The following is a 24,216-nucleotide window of genomic DNA, read 5'->3' on the forward strand; positions in this document are numbered from 1 at the left end:
GTAATTAAATATGGATCCCAAACATGGACATTGACAAGGAAAATGGAATTAAGATTAGTCTTTTGAAAACAAAAGTATTATGAAAGATCTATGATCCAATTAGGGATGGTGACTGTTGGAGAAGCAGGAAAAACAAAGAACTTAATGAACTTTTCCAAGAATCAGACCTAATAGTAGTACTCAAAACTGGATGGCTGAGTTGGTTTGGATATGTATATGGAAGGAATGAAGAAATGATCAAGGCTGTGATGGATGGTAAGATGGATGGAAAAAGATCCCTGGGCAGACAAAGAGTGAGAAGGGACAATATCCAAAATGATTTTAAAACCCTTAAGACTTCTTTTTGTTTAGACCCCTCAAGAAGTTGCAAATGGAGACAACTTAAAACAAATGAACAAACTCATTAAATTTCAAGACAAAGAATTATTCATGAGTACAAAAAAGTAAAAAAAAATATAATACTCTTGGGAACCAAGTGTATTGGATTTCATTGAACTGAATATTACATTGAAAAATAACTTAATTTAATGAAAGAACCATACTGAAAGAACAAAAAAAAAAGCTGCTTGTATTTACTAGCTAAATGAATGATTTTCATACTAATTAATATCTTTAATTGATATTAAAAATCACAATCACAAATAATTCTAATCGTTAGTTAAAACAAAAATAAAAATAGCTCTGAAGTTTGAATTAATACATTTGCATTCATTACATTTCATATTACTTATTACACCTAATGCAATAAAATATAAAATAAATTTTTTTCAGACTTCAATAAAATTATCCATGAGAAACGGTGGCAATAAATTTGATTGCAAATACAGATTTTTAATTTTTTTATTTTTCTTATTAAGAAAGTGGATTGCATAAATGCAGTTTACTTTCAACTAAACTAAACTTATAGAACTTTAATGAGATTTTATCAATAACATAAATAATGAAGTAATAATTCAGACTTAATACTTTGTTTCTTTTTTATCTGTAATAGATCAGTACCGTTGTATGTACGCACCCATGCATACATACACAAACATTTTTTTCTATAACAAAATGTAGTGCTTATCAGAAAAATTAATCAGTAAATGAACCATTGTTCCACTTTGACAACAAAATAAAAACTGAAATTGATTTTCTACAACAATGTATATAATATCTTATATTTAAAAATGTTAATAGCTAAAAATATATTAATTGTACACAAATACACTTTATTTAAATGGTAGTCATCTCAAACAAAGTTCAACAAAAATACAATTTCAGAGAAAAAAATTAAATCTTATACCCAATTTACTCTATCCCTAACATAAAATTTTAAAATAATAATATAAGATGTATACATAAAAAATATATAACACATTTCCTACAACATTCAGGAATAAAAATCTGTAAAAATTATTACAAAAATGTTTTGAGAAAAAGATATTTTTATATTATATTTTACATGCATTTATTTTTCAAATTTATTATTATACAAATGGTGTTTATACATTTCACTTAAACCTAAAATACTGTAAAATAAATAATTTAATAAGTTAAATCAGTATATCAGTTAAATATGTGAATATACAATGCACCCTTGTAGACAGTTTGAAACATTTACAAATACCGTAATTACAATTATTATATCATACTATTTTATGTAATCATTCATTGTAACTCGTGTACAAGATCTTGCCATAATAAACTAATGAATGAATGGAAGACGTTGTGGGTCAGTTATACTTAAAGCTAATACGTATAGAAAGCCAAAGCATAAATTCAGTTTAGCAGTTTCTTGGGGTACTTTTTGAATTGTATCTGGACAACGAAATCGTTTTTCAATTTGAAATGCTGATGGCAGTGTAATTAGTGGTAACAAAAACCATATGGAATTGTGCATTGAAAGAACAACAAAAGCGATATATGGTCCAAAAAGAAGAAAAGCATACAAAATATGTGAAAATGTATGCCCAATAAGTATAGCAAGTGTAACAATACCTGCCTGTCGATCACTTTCAAGATCTCTTGTATTATTACTGTGTAATATAGCTTCTGTGTTAAGCGCAAGAGGTATTGCATAATAAATAGTAGCCCATTCTAGCCGGCCAGTCTGAGACATAAATGCAAATAACACAGATATAGGGCCAAATATTATTAAAATTATAACATCACCAAGGGCAATGTATTTTAGACCGATACCACCAGTGTAAAGAAATGAACTAGAAAGCCCACCAAAATACACGAGTGCAAGATGTTCCATTTTTGCTGGTGATATAACTGCCAATAAAATGAAACCTACACAACCAATAGCGTAAAGCATGGCTCCTAGAGTCACAATTTCGTCTTTTGATAATATATGATCTACTAATGTCCTATCATCACTTTTTCTTCCATCAATTCCTTTAACATAATCAAAATATGTATTCACTACGTTTCCTGCCCCATGGACAGATACAACAGTTAACAGTGTCAATAAAAGTATTAGTATACTGAATTCTGATGTTACAGGACTACTAAACTTGAATGCAATGGCACAACCCAAAAGTGTTGGCATTAATGATGCACTCAATGACCATGGTCGAACTGCCAGTACATATGAAGATAATTTCATCAACTTTGGTTTCTTTGTTCCTTCTTTTGGAACATGATGAGAATCCCCATTCATCATGGTCCTGAAAAAATATAATAAAAAGATAAATATATTGTTTACAAATTCAAACAGCTAACAACTACTAATTTACACACAAGGATCATTCAATAATTAAATTCACAAACTGTTCTGGAGCTATAACGACTTATTTAAACAATGTGACAAAAGTGTCTCCTTGAGAAAACCAAACAAGTGAAAATCCATGGGACTATGCCAAAACTGTGTGGGGGTGAGGTAGTACTTCTTGTATATGGGTTTCCAAGTTACTTGAGCTGTGTGATGCCAGGAAATATTGTGAAACAGAGTGATGCCTTTGCCTAAGAATCAGAGTGTTTTTTCAACACTGCTGCCTTCCCTTTGGTGAAAAGCACATTAAAATAGTATGTGCATATATTATTCACTGATCTAGAAAATTGACAAAAACCAGGCCTTTTGCTTCCTAAAAAACTGTCATTATGATTTTCCTGCTGATGGTTGGTTTGGAGTTTTTTCTTAAACTTGTGTGCTTCTACTCCATGCCGTCTTTTTGATTTCAGTTCATAATGGTAAATCCATGTCTTATCACAGGTTAGAATATTGTGCAAAAAAATTACCTTCCTGCTGATACTATTGTTTCAGTTCTATGCATGTGTTAAGTCTTGTGTGTTACTTTGAATGCATGTGTGTTAACTCTCTTGGAATCCATCATGCATTTGTTTTACAGTACTTGAGCTAGCTTTGTGATAATGTTATGAAATATACTAACACTAACTTGTAATTTTTCAATTATAATATCAACTGTCTGTCACTCTTCTTGGATGAGAGAGTCTACATGAGTTTCAAGTGCTGGAGTTAAAACTTCAATTGGATGACCAGAACGATGCTCATCAGTCACTTAAGTTTGACTGTCTTTAAATTTTTGTACGCACTTGTAAAAATTTCTGTGGTTCATAGAACTTTGTCCATATTGTTTACTAATGCGAGTAAACATTAACCGGTGTTACACCTTAGGAAAGCAAAAAGCCGATCAAAGCACACTATTCAACTAATTTGCAAACTTCAAAAGAACTCACCATTGTTAAATGAGATTTTGAAATTATAAACAAAACAATTTTACTTAAACATCTATTCAAAAGTCATCACAGGATTACAAATTACTGTTTTGAAGTATCATAATCCTCTTACAAACTGTTTTGCCTCTACAGCTGTTTGTCTTTAATTATTGAATGATACTTGTAAATGAGCTTGTAATCAAGCATTTGTCTTTCTCATGTACCCTTAAATTAATAATGAAATAAACATTATTTCTAATAAATAATAAAATATATGTAATTCAATAGAGTTTGATAAAAATAATTTGCACTGGCCAAAATATTTTATACTGAGAACTAATACTATTCAGATAGGTTTCAGTATAATTCTGTATTTAATTTTGGACTAAAAATCAACTTCATCTCCTTTAAAATAGTTCCAATGAGAGGCTACAAACTGCTAAAGATGTTGCTCCTATCCTTTGTACTACTGCTGAACGTACGCACTGAAATGTGTATTTTAGTTGAGTCTGAAAAAAAAATTTGTTCAAAAACCAAACAGCTTTTTCTCAATGTTTTCTACCCTCCCAGAATGAATGAAGTGTATATCTATTTTGGGGAAAAGAAATAAAAGGTTTCATGAACACAGGTGAATAGGAGGAAGCTAAGGAATGCCCTTTTTAGCCAAAAATTCATTCACAGAATTGTCATGTGACAAGGGGCATTGTCATAGTGCACGGAGCATTTAAGTATTAACAATGTGTGGGCCACGCACAAATAACATTTTTCTTAAAGCTTGCAAAATCCCACAAATGGTAAACTGATTAACTGACATTCTTTTAAACCCAATCCCTTGCCTGCTGAAAAACCCCAAAAAATGCATTTGATCTTAGGTTTTCTCATTTTCACTTTTTTTGAGCATGGTGAGTCAATGAATACCACTCCTAGTTTCAATATTTTGTTTTGGAACTATATTCAAAGGTCGATACGACCTTCTTCACCTGCAACGATGTTGAAAAAATTCCTGTCATTTTGGATGCATTCCAGAAGATCAAAACACTGTTCTTTGATTCTTTCTCTTGTTTAAGAATTTTTGAAACCATCTCTGTACACACTTTCCTCATGTGTTAAAAACTATGATGGGTCATAGAATGATTAAAATTTGACTTGATACTCTTCTTTCATTCTATCATTTGATGGTCTGATGATAAGGGCTCCCACTTTTTACATATTGTCATTGGTTTTCACTGGTGAAGATCTTCAATGTCAGGGCTCATCTTTAACGGATTTATGGCCCTCCAAAAATACACGCACCGCTACACCTATTTCATTTTTTCAAAACTTTGAGTTGCATTTTTTCATAACTTGAAGCAAACCCTTAAAATTGGACCTTTCCATTTCTGTGACATACAGAATGAAAACACACACTAAAATAATCTGATGATGCTAATCACATTGAATCTCGTACTGAAGGTCCATAAGATGTTTAGCTAAATGTCACGTGAAGGATGAGTAGGCAGTGTTGCCATATCATGTGCAAGGAATCTCATTTCATTTAGATAATTCATATTTGTTAAAATTTCATTCATGTAATTAAATAAAAATGCATTACTTCTTGAACTCTTGATTTATTTCACATTACAGTTTTCTAAGTGCTAATTTTGAAAAAAAAAATTTTTTCAACCTATATATATATATATATATATATATATATACATATATATAAATGCAGCCTTTTTTTATCATAAAAACACAGAAAAAAAAATTTGTTTTTTAGTAGTATTCATTTATCACACTTTGGTCAAGAGTTTTTCACAAGCAAGGGCTGCAGAAGGTTTAAAATAGAATTTAGGAAGAGCTATATTTTTGAAAAAATGGCAGGTTGTTCAGAAGGATTTTAATAGAATGAAAATGTGCTTGTAGCCAGCTAACCAGACTCTAACTAATTACAGCAGAATGACTTAAGGACTCAAGCCAGAAGTTATCCTAATTTGTGTGACTTTCTCTACATCACAAGATTAAATACATCCATTATTAATAAAAATAATCATTTAAATTGTTGATTAACACATTTTGTCTGTTAACGTTTTTCTTAATACAAAGAAAACTTTTACAGAAAATTTACTTTATGGTAAAATTGCTTATGATTTCAATTTCATTTCATGAACTCTTTTAAGAATTTTATATCTGCAAGGTTACTTGATTTTCATTTATATGGTATCTTGCATCATATGGATAAATATTATTAAATGACAATAATTAACAAAGAAACAAAAAAAAGTGAGTTTTAGGGAATTAGTAACATACTTCAATTATTGTATTAGTTACATGAGAATTACAATATGATTATACAGCAGTATGTTAAAGGAATTATACTATAAAAGGTATAAAATAATTTAGCAAAGTCCTCACTTAAGTATAAGATAATAAAAGGTTTATGTAATTATTTATACTGCTGAATAGAGAAGTATATATAATACTTGTTTAAAGACAGAAATGGCTATATGTTGCCTTGTACTTCTGCCCCAGCATTTCTTATAATTGTGATTCAATCCTTGTGTTGAATACAATAAAGGTTTCGCAATTAGGAATAAAAATCAGCTGTGTTTAAGAGGGTTTAATATGATGTACAACAGTAAATTTGTCAAAGTAAAGAAAACATTTTCTCATCCCCTAACACCAGAGATGGAGTTTTGTTTTCTAGAAATAGTCAAGTTATGATTTTTTGTTTAGTATCAGGCTGTCTACAACCATTTTGCCATAATTAACCATAGAAAGCTAATAAGTTCCATCCTGCTCTGCTCAACTGATATCAAAATATATTTGTAGCAGCATAGATTTGTGTTTTTTTATGGTGTGTTTTGCACATTTTTACAGTAAAACAGTATGCATGTTACATACAACAGTGTGCAATTAGTTTATTTTTTAAATAAGTAAATAGTTAATTAAATCCATTTTCATTATTATTCCAATTTATGATTTTAAATAACTTTTCTGTATGGATTGTTTAGATTAGATTACATTGTTATAAACACAGGAATCATTGACTTTATTACAACTGATGCCAAAGAGATTAACAGAGATGACACAAATTTAGACAAATATTTATAATCCCTTCATCAGTTAAAATACAATAGGCTCACTTATCCGCTTCAGATGCTTGTGAAATATTAAGAACTGATGATTTATCTCTGCTTTTTACATACAATATTCCACCAATCAACAGTCCCAAATTGACCCACACACTCTGGTCTGTGAAAAAGTGAGTTTGAAGAGTATTGAAGAGATGGCCACCAACGGAATATGAAATCTTTAGTATCCCATAACACTACTTTCGCTGCTAGGAATATAAATCACACTTTCAGGCCTAGCAGAGAATACAAAATGGAAAATTTAACTTTTATAAGGGATGGTTAGCTTCCTTTTTACAGATGACCATTAAACACAAAAATAGTTGAAAAAGTACCACTTTGTAACATAAAATTGCAACTGTATCTTAATTAACAAAGTTTGATAACTTTTTAGGTAAACTGGTAAATTAAAGGATAATCACCAGGCATCAAATGAAGTAATAAATTCTGAATTTATTAAAATATTCTGATGACACTGATAACAAATAAAAAGACTAAGACTTGAATATTTCACACGAAGTAGAGAGGTATGATTTTTATACAATGCAATAGAAAACGTCTGGGTGGTACTATTTGCTAATAGATAAATAAATTAGAGGCAAATGTGGAATAGTATTGACCAAATATAGTCTTAAATTGTTGTATGTGACATGGGCACAAAATAAATAATTTATGATTGATACATTCCTCTACACTGAAAAACACAGCTAGAAAAACATTATAAAGTAGAATGTTTTATACAACTAAAGGACAAACATATCTGTGATTCTAAAAAAACACATTATAATAGACAAATGATTTGACGAACTGCCTGTCTCTTCTAAACCGACTTCCAAACTAACAATTGTTGATACACTGAGACAAAAATAATGATGATTCTTTCTGAAATGCTAATAAAAAATTAAATAAACAATATAAGCTTAATAACACATGTAAGAATAAAAAAAAAAAAAAAAAACTTGGAACTGAGATAAAAGTAGGTGAATTAGAATGTATTTTATATTAGTTTAGTTTTTCTTCCATCATCCTCGGATTTTTAGTTATGACCCTTTAAAATATTGAAAACATCTTAAGTAATAGAATACAATAATAATAATTACAATTAAAATTCTGACCTTCATTTTGCAGACATTTACATTTATCTTAATTTCTTTTTGCGTTCTATTTTAATCATCCAGCAGCGGTCATAGAGTCATCCCATCTGTCTTTTTAACGTTGTTCCATCTGCAATAATCTTGGTGGAACCTTATTCCTTTTTTTTCCTGTTTAGCCTCTGGGAATCACCATCAGGTATTACTTCAGAGAATCACTGAGGATGATATGTATGAGTGTTATCTAGTACAGTCTCAGGTTGACCATATCCACAATCTAGTATTGAAATCCATATAAAAGTAACTGCCTTTACTAAGATTTGAACGTTGGAACTCTCAACTTTGAAATCAGCTGATTTGCAAAGATGCATTCACCACTACACCAACCCAGTGAGTTGGAACCTTTCTCCTGTTTGTTGCTGATGTCATCCAAGTTTAAAGCGAAACGTCCAAATGAGAATGTAAAAAATGAATTTTCAATGACATTCTGCAGCCTAAATATTTAAAATTCACTAATAGTTCATTTATAAGCTGATCACAGTTTTCAGCTTTTTGTTTCCAAGAAAACTAGTAATTATATCTTTGAGTGACTTCCATGCTGCTCGTTCTTTAGGATTCAATTTGCTGTCAAATATATTTTCACAAATTAATTTTCTTATTTGTGGCCCAATGAATATTCCCTCATTTAATTTGGCTTCAATTAACTTCGAAAAAACCTCAGCTAAATATTTAAATTCATCTGCAGGCCGACTATCCCACAAACACAAGAAACACATATTTTGTAAAGCCACTCTGGAGACTGAGAAGAACCCACCAGGGGTTGGTCTAATGGTGAACTTCGTCATCGCAAATCAGCTGATTTTGACGTCCACAGTTCTTAGGTTCAAATCCTAGAAAAGGCAGTTACTTTTATATGGATTTGAATACTAGATCGTGGATACGGGTATTCTTTGGTGGTTGAGTTTTGATTAACCACACATCTCAGGAATGGTCGACCTGAGATTGTACAAGATTACACTTCATTTACATTTATACATATCATCCTCACTCATCTTCTGAAGTAATAATACCTTATGGTGGTTCCAGAGGCTAAAAAAAAACTGAAAAGAAGTCCTATTGCTTCAGGTCAGCAGTGATTCACCATGAGTGTTCATACTAATAGCTTTTAAAACTTTTGATGTACTTTCATTCCTATAGCATATGCTACCAGTATAGAAGAAAACTTATTCGAGTTATGAAGTAACAATGTCTTTAAGCTTTTTTGTTGAGTCTATAAATAAATACCAATCATGAATAACATATTCAATGTCCAGTTCAGATATTAGCCCCCTAACATCATGGCAGGGTCAAATTAAACCATCTCTTCTAAAGTATTTCAGTAAATTTTCGTTTTGATTTCTATATACTGAAATTAAAGTATCCTTGTTTAATAAATTTCATTCTTTAAGATGTGAACCTAGGAGTTCTGCATGTTGCTTGTGTGATGAGGTGAGATTCAGTATTTGATTCTTCTGTAATGTAATTAATAACTATTGAAGTTGAGTATTCATCAGTTGGCCTTCTGGGGAATCAAAATTTCTTCCCAAGAAGTTGGAGCAATCAGAATTGGTGAATTAACACCATGAAGTATTGGTCTCATAACTGAATGAACATTTCGGTATGAAATACGGCTTTTATTGTGTGAAATGAAACCAGTAAAATCTGTTAAGCAAAAATAGCAGTCATCATAATGGTTAGTAGGCTTTGCCACATCATAGGTAAGCAAAACGGCAAATGTTCTTTTTTGTGTTTTAACCACTGGGTTAATTTAATGTAGCACTTGATGCAAACTACATGTGGAGCCCAGAATTTATCTTGGTCTCCCAAGGGACAGTCAAAATAATGTTTTAAGCAGATTTGATACTGGCTTTCATGGTGAATTCTCCGCAAACATAACAAAAAAGTATTTGGAAAATTTTTACAAGCCTGATTTTTATTCAATGTAAAATTCAAAACGTTTTAATGAATGAAATTAATCTGAAATATTACAGAGATAATTTCTTAATTATAAAAATAATTAAGTTTTAATTTATAAATACTTAATTACTTAGAATACTTCATAATATTACTTCACCATGGAGTGCAATTAAACACAGCATGCGCATGCACCCCACACAAAATGTTATTTTGTCACAAAAATCTTTCACTAAATTTATGGCATCACTTAGGAAAGAATCTTTATAATATATATGATAAAACCATTACTACAACTAAAGAACACAGCAAGTCATACCAAGAGCTGAACTCATACTGAAGAAAATTTCATCATATTGTCTATACATGTCAGGCTTGACATGAAATGACTTCATTCGACTGTAATGTTTCAAATATAGGTCTACAGCATGCATCACAATACAAATCAGATGTGAATAAGCAAACATAGGGTCTGTATGTTGATTTATTTACCATACGGTCTGTTTATTTACCTACTGATTTATTTGTTCCACGAATGAGTGAAGAAATAAACTTACGGGGTTGTAACTTAAGAATGTTACGTGATGGATTGCTTTGAAATATATATTCAGATTCAGCATATAAAATACTGTATAGAACACCTATTCCCTTGCAGTTTCCAATTTTATATTGACCAGTGTAATTTATCATGACTGGCTAAGTCTTCATTTCCCACAAAATGATAAGAAAAGTTGTTTTTGTCTGTCAACATGTTAAGAAAATAATCACTGCAATGACAAAACCTTAAAAAACCCACAATAACCGAGATTTAAAAATCAAAAAAGCTAAGGTTAACACTATAGACCAGATGGGCAACTGTATGTCACTGAAGAGGAAGGTGAAAAGATAATCTAGATCTGTCTTTTGTGTAATGATATAATGGTAAATTTGTACATAATATACAAAGAAGATATATTTAAAGAAAAGTTTGCAAAAAGATACTCACTTTGGACTAAGAAGCACCTGTGTTCAGCAGCGCTTAGCAAATCGACCTCATTCACTTTTTCAAACTATTGTCAATATTTTGAGCAAGTGTCTCCATGAAGAAAACTGTTCAACCCCAAATAATTCACAATCTGCAAAACTGGCCCATCTGCCAAGAAAAGTAGGATATCACTGATATTGCTGCAATAAGCCCATCTGCAGAGAGTCCTAGAAAAAGGAAATGCTGAGTAATTTGCACTTATGAACTTTTACTTACTACTTAAGTTTTTTATTATTAAAAAAGATGATTTACAAATTTATATTAATTAAAATTAATTTTGTAACAATTATTTGTGCTGAAAAAAAATCCTAGTTCTAAATTTAAGATACATTACATTAGCTTCAATGTAATTTATACAAAACATCAGGTTTCTAGGATAGTTAATATGTACTGTCTATGTAAAAATGAAATGAAATGCTTTATTTATTAATTCATAACATTTATCTATGTTTGCTTCGTAGTTGTAAACATATCTTGTTTTTAAATAATAATTACTATAATATTTTAATCGATATTTCACTGATAATCTCTGGATTATAGTTGCATTTCTGAATGAAATGCAGAAATTAATAAATAATAAACAACAATTAGCTATAAACAACATTTTCTGGAGTTAAAAAAGTTGAAATCTAGCCATATCACTGAATTCTGTATAAATTGTTATATCTGAAATGCCAATGTTGTCCTGAATCTGTTATCTTTAACCACAAAAAAAATATTACTTATTTAGGGTTGGCAGTAGTTAATTAAACTTCTACCAAACTTACACTTGAGTGTAATTTCACAGAAGTATGATCTAAACTTAAGAAATATTTTAAGTTACGTTATTTTTTTCAAAGTTTGATAAAGCAATCTATTAATACTTATATAACATTAACTATCTCTGTAGTAACAATAGATTTATGGAGGGGGGCTGAAGCTCAGAGGACACTACTGAGCTCAGAGGGGGCCTGAACCTTTTGGACACCAAAATATATTTTTATTTTTTCCTTAAAATAGATGAAATTTTGAAAAAGCCAGTCTGAATATGTCACTATTTCAAGGTTTGTTGCAGGGACTGGTGAGCTACAGCCACTTGGGAGCCAGAAGGCCTGATTTTCTTAAGGAATTATAAATTCCTTAAACTTTTCTTAAGGTAAAATCTTTCATTTTTTATAACTGCATAGGATCACTTTAGTCAGTCCATGATTCAAGTCCTTCGAAGGGGCTGTTTGGGCCTTGCGGTCCTCCCAGTACTTTTTCACATGTTCCGATCTCAAAGCCCTTTCTGGTGTTGAAAATGTTCATGTTGTGAGTTTCTTTCTTGCGAGTGTTTTTGTATAATTTTATCTTGTCTATGGTATCTTCTGGTGTAAGGCCAATTTCTTTCAGATCCTCTCTTATTTCTCTGATCTATTTGCATCCTTTCTTGGTGTTTTTTTTAGTCAAGACTATCAGCTGTTTCAGAAGTCTCAGATCTTGCAATCTCATGATGTGTCCACAGAATCCTAGTATTCTCTTACACATTGTATCAGTGATGGATACTAACTCATTGTAGGGCATGATCCACCACTACCAGTCTTTCTGGTACTTTTTGTTGATGCAGATTCTTCAAATCCTACTTTCAATTTTCTGGAGTCTGTCAGTCTTTGATTGTTCATTCAGGTAAAAGAGTATTGTCTTATTTTTGTGTTTATGGATAGGCTTTTTTATTCTAGGTGTACCAGGTTAATTTTTGTGCTTTAGCTAGTTTGTTCTTGTTTGGATAGAGGATTTTGTTCAGGTTGTTTGTTATTATTTCTCAGGGAGATTTAAATTGAGTTACTATTTTAACTTTATTATAGTTTATGTTTATTTCTTTTAATTGTGTTGGTTTTTGGGTACACTAATTTCACCCCTACTATTAAACTACAGTGAATAGTAGTGAAATGGTGACAGTCCATTGCTGTGGTGCAGTCTTGTTTTGATCTCAAATAATTCTGAGCGTTCTTCTTCTCTGAATTTCCCTTTTGACTATGTTTATCAAGGTCAGTTTTATCATGTTTATTAATTTGGGATGGAGTCCGGGCTGTCTTAGAATTTTTAGTAGTGATTCTCTGTGGATGCAATCATATGCATTCTTGAAATCTACACACGTTATCACAATGTCTCTGCTTCTTTTTTTGTTGTAATCCATTATTAGCCTGAGACTCATAATATAGTTTGGACAGCTCTTCCAGGGTCTGAAACCTTCCTAATATTCTTCTAGGTCTTTCTTGAGTTAATCCTGCTAAGGATGATTCTTGAAAGAATTTTGTATGTTGTGTTTAGGAGTGAGATTCCCCTGCAGTTTGGGTCTGTTGTATCTACTTTTTTGTCTAGCGGGTGGATGAGGGCTATCATCCAGTTTCTGGTAGTTCTTCTTTGGTTCAGATTTTGACAGGTTTGTTGATGAAGGGTGATTTTTACTGATCTTCCTGCACTTTTCCAGATCTGTACAAAGGTCTGATGTTCTGCCGCTTTGTAATTCTTCATCTCACCCAATGCATGGTAGACTTAATTTATTGTGGTGGGGTAGATGTCTTCCAGTGGTGTTGTTATTAGGATGGGGTGTTGAAATTTAGGAGTTCTGTGGGTTCTTTCCAATTTAGGAGTATGTTAATGTAACGTCACCAGAGATTGCGGGGACAGTATCTAGCTGATAAAATCGATGCTTTAAGATTGACATGCGTGAACGAGGATGAGCCAACTTTTTGTCGTGGGAATGCAAGCTCAGTGATTGACTTCACCTTTATTTCCGAAGAGCATGTCTCCACCCTATGTAACTGGAGAATACTAGAAGAAGAAAGCCTGTCAAATCACCTCATAATAGCATATGAGGTCGCAATGGAACCAAGGCTAGTGAAGCCAGAAAGAGTAATTACCTTGAGGAGTGGGTGTATACGGTTTTCCGAAGTGATAGGTGTAAAGTTGGCTGACATAGTAGTTCCAGAAGAATTGACAGCAATAGTCACCGCAGAATGCGATAAGGCAAGAATTCTAGTAAAAGTACCAGAAAAAAGACACGCATACTGGTGGGGACCTGAATCAGAATTACTACGTAAAAGAGCCTGGGAATCCCAAAGTGTTACTACAAAGAGCAAATAGATATGACTGTCAGTCTTGTAAAACCATGCCAAAAAGGAGTACATGGAAGCCAGATCTGTGTATGTATCAGCTATTATAAAAGCCTAGACTGAATGTTGGAAGGAATTAAGCAAATCTGTGGGGGAGAGGCTACCAGTTGGTATCAGGAAGATTAGGTTGATGGTTACCAGTGATTGCGAAGGATAAGGTACGTGAATACATTGAGAAGCTCTTTCTGGAATGAACAGAGCCTACCAGAGAAGAAATAGTAGCTGATGATATACCGCTGTTTACCATGCAAGAGCTTAAGACTAAGTAAAAAACTGAAGCTGCATCAGGTCCGGATGGCATTTCGGTTGAAGATGTCCAGATCCTGGTAGAGGAAGCTCCAGTTACTATACTAGACGTAATGAATAACATGTTAAAGGGTGATTTTATCTCTACTTCTTGGAAGACATCGCGACTGGTCTTAATACAGAAACCTGGAGCGCTGGAGGGCGCAGTACCATACAGATCAATCTGTTTAGTTAACAATCTCTGCAAGCTATTGGAGCAAATGTTAGAGGCGAGGCTGACAAAGTACATTGAAAAGAGAGGTGGCCTTAGTCAACAGCAATTTGGTTTCTGGTCGAGGAAATATGCCACTGATGCTGTAAAAGAGGTGATGAAAATTGTCGATAACATGGCAAAAGGTACTTGGCGTATGCGTCAAATTCCATTGGTCATATTGGTAATGTTCACAATGCATTCAATTTTCTCAGCTGAGAGGCTATATTCAAGGTGCTGAAAGAAGTCAATGTGCCCGCATACCTGAGAAGACTGATTCAAAGATATCTGCGGGAGAGTATCTTGGTGCATCATACGGGCAACAATGAGCTCAAGTTCAAAGTTCCTAGTGGGGTACTCCAGGACTCAGTCTTGGGCCCTATACTATGGAATAGTATGTATCTTATGCCTAGAGTACCCAGAAGGGATGAAAGCAGTAGCGTTTGCCGACGACCTCGATTTGGTGGTTACAGCAAAGAAAGATGTGAAGGCGGCTAATGAAGCTTTAGACATGATAAGTAGATGGATGAAAGTCAGAGCCCTTCGATTATCACATGGGAAAACACATGGGCTATCTCTATGACGGGTAGAAGAAGTATAGGTCTTATACAGATTGTGACCGATCCAGGAAGTTAAGACTGCAAAATACCTCGGGTTGTGGTTGGACTACAGGAGGTCCTTCATGTTTCACATCCAGGAAGTTCGGGTAAAAGCCGAACAAGTCGTCCAAAGCCTGAACAGTTTGCTGACAACTATGACTGGGCCGCGAGCCTCTAAAAGGAGATTGTATTCCCATGTTGTAAATTCCATTTTACTATACGGTGTACCGGTGTGGTACAGAGCTTTGAGGTATGATCGTAACAGACGACTGCTGGAGGGAGTACAAAGGAAGATAGCCCTGAGAATTGCGTAAGCCTACTCCTCGGTGTCCACGAAGGCTTCATTCGTGGTCGCCGGGGTGTTTCCGCTGCAGCAGTTGGCTGATTCACGGGTGACGATAGACGAATGTATGAGTAAAGAGGAAGCAGATTGTGAGCTATTAGAGGAATGGCAGATAAGATGAACTGTTTCGCGTAAAAGTGAATGGAGAAGACGATTAATATGCGAGATTGGGCCAAGGATCGGGAGGGAATTCGGTGAGCTAAATTACTGGCTCGCACAGTTCCTGACCAGCCACGGCTCCTTCAGAGCGTACTTGTTTTTGAGACACAGAGGAGATAGTCCGGAGTGTCGGTACTGCGGTGAAAGAGAAACAGTAGATCATGTCATCTTTTCCTGTAGTAGATGGGAGAAGGAAAGACGAGAGTGCACAGCAGTAACAGGAGAAATTAATCCTGACAATGTGATTAATATAATGCTAATGGGAAGTGACCGATTTGCGGCCGTGGCTAATTTTGTCTGCGAGTGTTACAACAGAAAGAAAATGATGAGACAAGGGGAGAGTTAGACGACAAGCGAGTTGAATACACAACGGAAACCCTGCAGCCGGGTCGAGTGTTGCAATGGAGTGAAAGACAGCCCCTCATGGAGCTGCCACTCATCTGTGTTTACATGGATGGGTGGTACTGATGAAGCGGGGGGACTCTGGTAGCCTCTGAACAAGTAGCAAGTTATGTCCAAAAGGAAGGTAAAGAGCGACGTAGTGTGTGAATACTAGCCAATGTGAGTACAGTCGGTAAATCATTATGTTATCTAGATTATTGATTAGAATCTAGTTAATTAGTTGAAGCAGTGAACTAAAACAGTCCGAGAAGAAACAGTCACAATAATGTAGCTGTTAGAGGTAGCATCAAGCGTTGGTTGGCGAGGGGGTGAGGGACAGCCTTCAGTGGGGTCGCCGTCGTCCGTGCTAACGCGGGTGGGCGGCGGCGATGAAGCTATGGGACTCCTAAGCCCCCAGCTGCCTTGTCAGCTCCCAGGGTTGTGATATACTTAATTGCAAAACCAGCCCCGGGTGGAGAGGAACGGTGAAACCGGAGTTTTAGTTAGAAGGGTGCGGGTACACATAGGCTCTATGTGTACATCTAGCCGAACTCGTGCGAGTCTGACACTCCTCCTTCTTGTGGGGGAACGTAAATAGTATTTCTCCGCAATATCGATAAAAAAAAAATGTAGGAGTATGTTGAAATATTTAGCTAGGATTCCGCACTGTCTTTATTGTTATGGGCCAGGTTATGGTTTTTATTCTTCATTAGTAGGGTTGAGGGTTTTGAAGGATTTGTGGCAGTTTCCAAACTGTGTTTTGTTGAGTTCCTATATTGATTTCAGTGTGTTTTTATGTTTTTTTATTTTCCTTAGGGTTCACGTGGTTTCTTTTTTTTTTTTTTTTTGGAAGGATGTTTCTGATTTTTGGGATTGGTGTAATAGCCATGTTTGATGTCTCTTCTCTACTGTTTTGTTGTACTTGCTTTGATGCTTTTTACTGGGTCTTATTGCGGACAATTCTTCTGCGATTTGTTTAAGGTTGTTGAATAGGTCTTCCTCTTCAACAACCATGACTGCAATTTTTTTGGTAACTTTCATTCTTGATAAGTTGGGTAGGATGTATTTTTCTTTTAGTTTTAGAGGGTTTGTTTTGTTTCTTTTGGGAATTTATTTAATCTTGATTACATAGTGATCTGAGCTGTTGTCTACTCCTTGGAGGACGGACTTTTAAGTTGTAAATCTCTTTGTGTTTGTCCATGAAGACATGTTATAGTTGACATTAATGTAGACACTCTCCTTTGGTGTAGTCAGGGTGTTTCTAAATTTTGAGGTTTCCTCTGTAAATATGTAGATTTTGAGATTAGATTATGGTTTCTGCAGAGATTAAACAGTCTGTCTGTTTTCATTTGTTCTGTTTTGGGCAGGCCATTTTCCGATGATGTTGTAGTATCTTCTTTCTCAGCATAGTTGATAGTTGAAGTCTCAGATTAGTTGTTTAACCTGATTTTTGGGGATGTGATTTATAGTCTGGCTGAGTAAATCCAAAACTTTTCTGTTTCTTCACAGATTTTTAGAGATTTGTTTTTATTATTAGTGGGGGAATGGGTGTTTAATATGGTGTAGATTTTATTAGATGCTTTTAGGGTGAGTGTTATGATTCTGGGGGATTATGACTTGAATTCTTATACGGAGTGTATTATGAGGCTGATCAAAAAGCCTGTTCCAAACTGTGGGTCACTTTTTATTACTCTCTTTCCAATTACACCTTTTTATAACCTATAACCTTGAGATTCCAAGGCATTCTAATTGGTGTTTCTGATTTCCTGCAGTCCCATGACGAGAATTTTCTGTAGGACCATTAGGTCGGATATTATTTTTTTTTATCGTGCATGAGTGAGAAATTGTAGGTAATTGTGCAATTGTAGGTTATTTGCTTCAGTTTGATTTTGTATTGTTCTTGTTTGTGTGTGCAGTGTTAGGGCATTCCAATGCTTCCAATTGCATGTTACCTTCTAAGTGGCAGCCCACCATATCTGAGTGCTGCCTTCTCTGAAATCTGGTGTTGCTTGGTTCAGCAGGTGGAGTAATCCTTAAAAGAGCTTTCATAGTTGTTTGTCAAGGGTCACCTGTGGTGGGACTAGGTCCTGAGTTACAACTCTAGATTTGATCTAGTGAAATGATAGTGGGATAAGAATTGATAAATGAAGTTTGTTTAGATTCAGTTCATTGGGCAAATTTCTCCATTTGTCCAGATATATTACTGTTAGAAAAGCCCAAATAAGTATTTTATCAATAAATAAATAAATAAAAGTTTAGTTCTCTGTTAACAGCTATTTCAGACAATTTTGACATGGTGATAAGAGAAAACAGACTAACTAACATAACATTATGTTCAATAAAATTTGAGAACATATTTTGTAGTTTATTACACAAAAGTCTTAAATCTTACTTGTTGAAAGTTTAACATAAATTGATTATTATAACTACTTATTGTATTGGCAATGTAGAATCATTATAATTTAACAGACCTGTTAAATTAATTTTAATTTATTACTTCTTTTGCATTACAAATGAGTAGTGATGAACAGTACAGTAATCTATTTGCAAGTATTGAACTGATTTTCATACATCACAGACTCAATATTAAGCTTCTGCAACAAAATTTTTTAAAAATCAATAAACATATAAGTCAAAAATATATTCTTTTAAAAACTTTATATTTTTTATAATTGTGAAGATTGTGAAGTGGTGATGAAGCCATTACCCATACACAAAATCCCTTTTGGCATGCCGGAAGGCGAAGGTAGATTTCACCGGCGCTAAGTGGGGGATAAAATACATTTCCACTTTAAAGTTAAGAAAAACTTCAAATTTACTCAATATAACAATGGTTGTACTCAATGTGAAAAAAAGTTTCACATGTTTAGCATACGACAAGCCCCATCTTCTTTCAATTCCAGCAACATTTTGTTCATCCCTTGTGGTAAGGGTTGGTCATATCAAAAATTGTTTCAGACAAAAGTTTTGGGTAACATTTAGAGGGCTAATGACTACTTTAAACCGATTTGATAATTTAGCTATTAAGGGAGATATGATTTTTTTTGTCTTCGAGACCCCACTTTTAAACCCCCTGGGCCAATGATTGGTGATATCAAAAAACTTTACTCGTATAAGTTTTAGGCCCTTATCCAAAGAATAGAAGGAACTTTAAACGAATTCGATATTTTACTTAATAAGAAAGTTACAGTAATATTTTGAATTTTTGAAAAAGCCCCCCATTTCAACCACCACGGTCTGATTTTGTCCATTAATGAATTTGCCTGAGATTTTGGGACATTATATTCTATCTATCGATTTGAAAGTGATTGGCGCAAAATTACAGCAGAAATATATATATATATATATATATATATATATATATATATATATATATACACATATATATAAAATGAATTATATATATATATATATATACACATATATATAAAATGAATTATATAACTTTTGAAATGACACTGATTTTGGGGTCAGGGGAATGTGAAATGCAAAGATATGTCAAAATTTTCTGGAAGTCGAATCATGGTACCCATTACAATGCGTAGCTTTCTTATAAAATCTACCTAAAATGCTATCTGCATACAATACTGGGAAACAAGGCTCTCTCTTTTTCTCTTTTTTATTATATCTAGGTCATATGTATGATATGGAGTCAGAGGATGATATTTAGCTTTGTAGTAATCCACAGAGGATGATATGTACTTAACAGACTGACTTATTAAAATAAAAAGAAGTTTGAATTAAAAAAGTTTAAACGAGAGTGTACTGGGGCAATGAGGATGAAAGCGCTCGTAAAATTGGCTAAATGATAATAAGCTAGTGCTACTTAGACCACAGGTCTAATGAGCACTATGGTGTCTAAAGGATGATGTGCAGTTGGTGGTTGGGTTTCAATTAAACACACATATCAGGAATGGTTGACCTGAGACTGAACAAGACTATACTTCATTTACAGTCACACACATCATCTTCATTCATCCTCTTAAGTAATACCTTAAGGTGGTTCCAGAGGCTAAACAGAGAAGGAGCAACTTATTCAGGTGTAAGAGGGAAGACAATGTGTTTAGTCTGTCAGTAATGGTGGTTAAGGTTCCCTAAAGCACTTCTTTCCATTCCTTCATCTAAGAAAGTTAACAGCCACAAGACTGTCCAATAAAATTTTATGATTATATTATATTTCCTTAAAATTAAAATTCCCTAAAGCACTTCTTTCCATTCCTTCATCTAAGAAAGTTAACAGCCACAAGACTGTCCAATAAAATTTTATGATTATATTATATTTCCTTAAAATTAAAATCTTAAAAACGATGTAAATGCATAATTTCATTAGTACTCTTTTTTCATAAAAAATAAGATTAACATTAGAGGTACAGAGTTACCACTTCAATAATTTTTCTTTAAATTTAAATCTCTAGTCTGGAAGTGGGCTTCAAAATTTGATTAGATCATTCATTAAGCAGTTATCTTTCAAATTAAACGACTGTACTGACTGCTGTCTTAAAATAGAAAATTTTATGAAAAATCATTAAATATAAATGTTCAACTGTGAAAAAAAATTATTTACGTTCATCAGAAAAATCATTAAATATAAATGTTCTACTGTGAAAAAAAATTATTTACGTTCAACTGGAAAAAAAAGTTTTTTTTAAGAAAGTTAAAACTTAGATAATGATATAAAACAAACTTAAGAAATCTGTATTTAAGTATTGAATGAATTGAAACAAATTAAAATCTTTAGGAAGGAAACAGTCACAACAATAATTTCATGTTTTGATCATTTTTAACAGCCCAAAATATGTTGCAGCTATTTTAAACCAACAAAGACAATTATGCTTTCTTAGCTCAGACATTATCTTAGTAAAAATGAGAAAGTTTAAATGTTTTTATAAATATAATAATAAGCTTATTACAGCTCCAGCCTGATCATCTAAGATTAGAAGACTACTCCAAAATTAACCTACAATTGGCTATTTGAAAGCAAACTGGGTACTGTAGCAACACAAAATTTGCAATTAATCACCTACATTTATATTCACATAATAAGCCCATTTTCTGTGCTATTTGCTCAATGTTGGTAAAGCAGCAGTCAATGAAAAATGGCCAATGTCAACAGTCTGTACACTACATTACAGTAACTGTCCATAAATTACAGCAGCATTTCTCAACCTGGGGGTCGAGGTGATGTGAAAGGGAGGTTATAAAATTAACCTACAACTCTACACATAAACAATAATGAAATTATTTTACGAGAAAAAATCATTTATGGTAAACATTTTACTTATATTTATATGTACATCTGTAAAAAAAATTAATTAATGAGATGGTTGCGTTTGTCTTTCATTTAAAAGTTTCTCCATATATGGATCTGTGTTAGAAACACAAAAAAGCAAATTGTTTCAAGTGATAAATGACAATTCTTCTTGAGAAGTCATATTTATCTTCCAGGAAATACTTGTCCAACAGAATTTATTTTATGTTCAAACAAGACGTTCTCAAAGCAAATATTATGCAAGCAGAAGAAACTACAAGGAGAACGTACATATCAATTTGGAACCTGTAAATTGTTCATGTTTGTTCACTTGATACATGCATGTTCATATTCATTGCTATCAACCCAGATAAATAGTTTTAACTCGGTTTCATTGGGTTAACCCACCGGGTTGGTCTAGTGGTGAACACGTCTTCCCAAATCAGCTGATCTGGAAGTCAAGAGTTCCAGTATTCAAGTCCTAGTAAAGTCAGTTATTTTTACACGGATTTGAATACTAGATCATGGATACAGGTGTTCTTTGGTGGTTGGGTTTCAATTAACCACAAATCTCAGGAATGGTCGAACTGAGACTTACAAGACTACACTTCATTTACATTCATACATATCATCCTCATTCATCCTCTTCAGTATTATCTGAAAGGTAATTACCGGAGGCTAAACAGGAAAAAGAATGAAAGGGTTGGGGTTGCAAAATATCCATTCAATTTTTTTTTACTTTTGAGGGTCGTGAAGCTATAAAGGTTGAGAATCACTGCATTACAGTAACATGGCGTGATTATTCTGCAAATGTATCCCAGGATTGTTGAGGTGTTAAGTCTCTTCACCAAGATGAAGTTCTATCTGAGCACTCAGCACTTGAAAACAACTTACGAAGGAAGCAGTAGTAAAATTGGCAATAATAATATGCTAGTGGTACCTAGTTCAAGGAAGTGAATGAGCACTATGCAGAAAACACAATGCCTCAACTCAAGGATGGTGTGCAGTAGCAACTCATTCAGGTGTAAGGGGAGAAGACAATTTGCTTAGTCTGTCATTAGTGGTGGGCTGATAAAGTTAACTTTCCCTAAAGCACTTCTTTCTATCCCCCCCATCTAAGAAAGTTAACAGCTACCCAACTAATGAGATCGTAGATTGGGTTAATAACTGGCAGTAAAGGTTTTAGATGAAAGTTGGCAAAAGCTGGTATCACTGGTGTGATTTCCTAATATGGTGGTAACTACACAGAAAAGTAATGTAGATAAATAAGTAACATGCACACAATAAAATCCTTCTTTTTATTGTTTAACAGCCACATGGAACATAATTTTAAAATAATTTATCAGGCCATTAAATCTAAGCAATAGAAGTGCTTTTTTTAAATAGATTTTGAACTATTTTCAACTCCATAAACTTAATGGTCAGCCTTTATTAATTTTAATATGTACAACATAGTGAATAAGCATTTAATGCATTTTAATTTAAAAAAAAAAAAACATAATATATCTACAAAATTTTTAATTCTAAAATGTATTTTGAGTATGAATATATTAATGAATGAAATATGCAAAATGGTAAATGCTGAGGGCAATCGGCATCCCTTAACATCTTTACTATAAGTTTACTTAATATTAAAATCAATGCCATACATTAAAAAAATAGTTAAAAATAAACAGGGCAATCTTTAATAAAGGTCAAACTCATATTCAATGTCAACTTTGATGAATGTTCAATGAATAATACCCAAAAACCAGTTAAACAGAGATTTAATTAAAAATGAACCTATCCATAAAAATGGCAGAACAAAACAGCAGTTATAATAGTACCAGATGGGAAACACAATCTGGGCAAATAGGTAAATAGATTATTTTCGATAAGTAATTTACAGAACAAGGAGTACAGCGCTGCACAGATAAACAACAGGCCGGAAATGAATATAATGGCAGCACACAGTGAAAGAAAGGATATTAATGAGAAATGTTGATAAGAGGCCTAATTTCTTCTATATAGAAGTGCAGGAAATTATGACTATGTTGACACACCTTCAGCAGCAATGAAACTTGCACAAGAGAGTTCAGTTTTGTTTACTTGTACAATTCGTAGGAAATTAAGAATGTCACTTCATTCTGGGTTAATAGTTTAAGATGTTAAGCTTACAACCAAATCATCAAATATACGTTAATCTAATAAAGACATACGAGTTACAAAATTAAATACATAACAAACGCGTTATTTATAATTTGGGTTAAATTAAACTCTTAATAGCGTGAAACAACTTCGAAAAAAGGCGAAATACGCAATTCAATAAAACTAAAATATTCAATAGGTCAAATAGTTCGAACAAATATTTGTTAAATTAATTATCATCAAATAATCAACAACTGAACCTGAACTTACCCTGTAATAAAAATATCAAATCTGTTAAGTTACAGTAATCAATCTCACGTACTTTTTTGAAACGATAGAACCTATCATTTTCCACATTCAAATATATTTTAGGTTATGAAACCAATACGACACACCATAGCAAACAACAGCGGGAATGATGACGTGTTCACAGCAGGAACACGAAGTATGCTTAGAAAATAAAGATTTATTAAAAATTGTTATCTTAGGAGAAATATTTTACAATTCTCTTCACGTAATGAAAAAATTCACGGAACAAAATTGTACATTTACTACTTAGTAAGTGATGAGTACGTATAGTGTTTAAGAACTAGTATTTACACTTATAGCGATTTCGAAAATCATAAGTTTATTATTTTAATTTTTGAGACAAAATCAATTAATTTTATTAAATCATATCTTATTATTATAATGGTATTTTGTTATACTAATATTTATTTTCAGTCCAGATGATACCTTTACTGGTCTATGGTTGGTCGCGCCAGTTTAAAATATAATCATTGAGTTTTGGTAATTAACAAAGAATTAACTTGAATGTAATAATAAATTTTCTTCACCAGAGAAAATAATGATTTATTATTAGATTGAATTAATTCGACACAAAGTTTT

The 24,216-nt window shown here is 33.0% G+C and overlaps 1 protein-coding gene across 2 annotated transcripts; it reads right to left on the reverse strand.

Moving 5' to 3' along the window:
* Positions 1–794: 794 nt before the first annotated feature.
* heix (UbiA prenyltransferase domain-containing heix) lies at positions 795–23,752 on the reverse strand. 2 transcript variants are annotated; one of them, XM_075362604.1, is made up of 4 exons: positions 23,599–23,749; positions 18,425–18,547; positions 10,803–11,008; positions 795–2,654 (listed from the first exon to the last, which is right to left on the reverse strand). In XM_075362604.1, the coding sequence occupies exon 4, from the start codon at positions 2,648–2,650 to the stop codon at positions 1,688–1,690; it is 963 nt and encodes a 320-aa protein (XP_075218719.1). In that variant the 5' UTR covers positions 2,651–2,654; positions 10,803–11,008; positions 18,425–18,547; positions 23,599–23,749; the 3' UTR covers positions 795–1,687. The 2 variants fall into 2 exon arrangements, with proteins under 2 accessions (XP_075218719.1, XP_075218710.1); XM_075362595.1 differs by lacking the exon at positions 18,425–18,547 and having other exon boundaries at positions 23,599–23,752.
* Between the last annotated feature and the right edge of the window lie 464 nt (positions 23,753–24,216).

The sequence above is a fragment of the Lycorma delicatula genome, chromosome 1, assembly GCF_047948215.1.
Source record: "Lycorma delicatula isolate Av1 chromosome 1, ASM4794821v1, whole genome shotgun sequence".
Classification (NCBI taxonomy): Eukaryota; Metazoa; Arthropoda; class Insecta; order Hemiptera; family Fulgoridae; genus Lycorma; species Lycorma delicatula.

What these genes read in the sequence shown, in the direction of transcription:
- heix (XM_075362595.1), bottom strand. Translation starts at nt 2,650, where the DNA reads ATGATGAATGGGGATTCTCATCATGTTCCAAAAGAAGGAACAAAGAAA.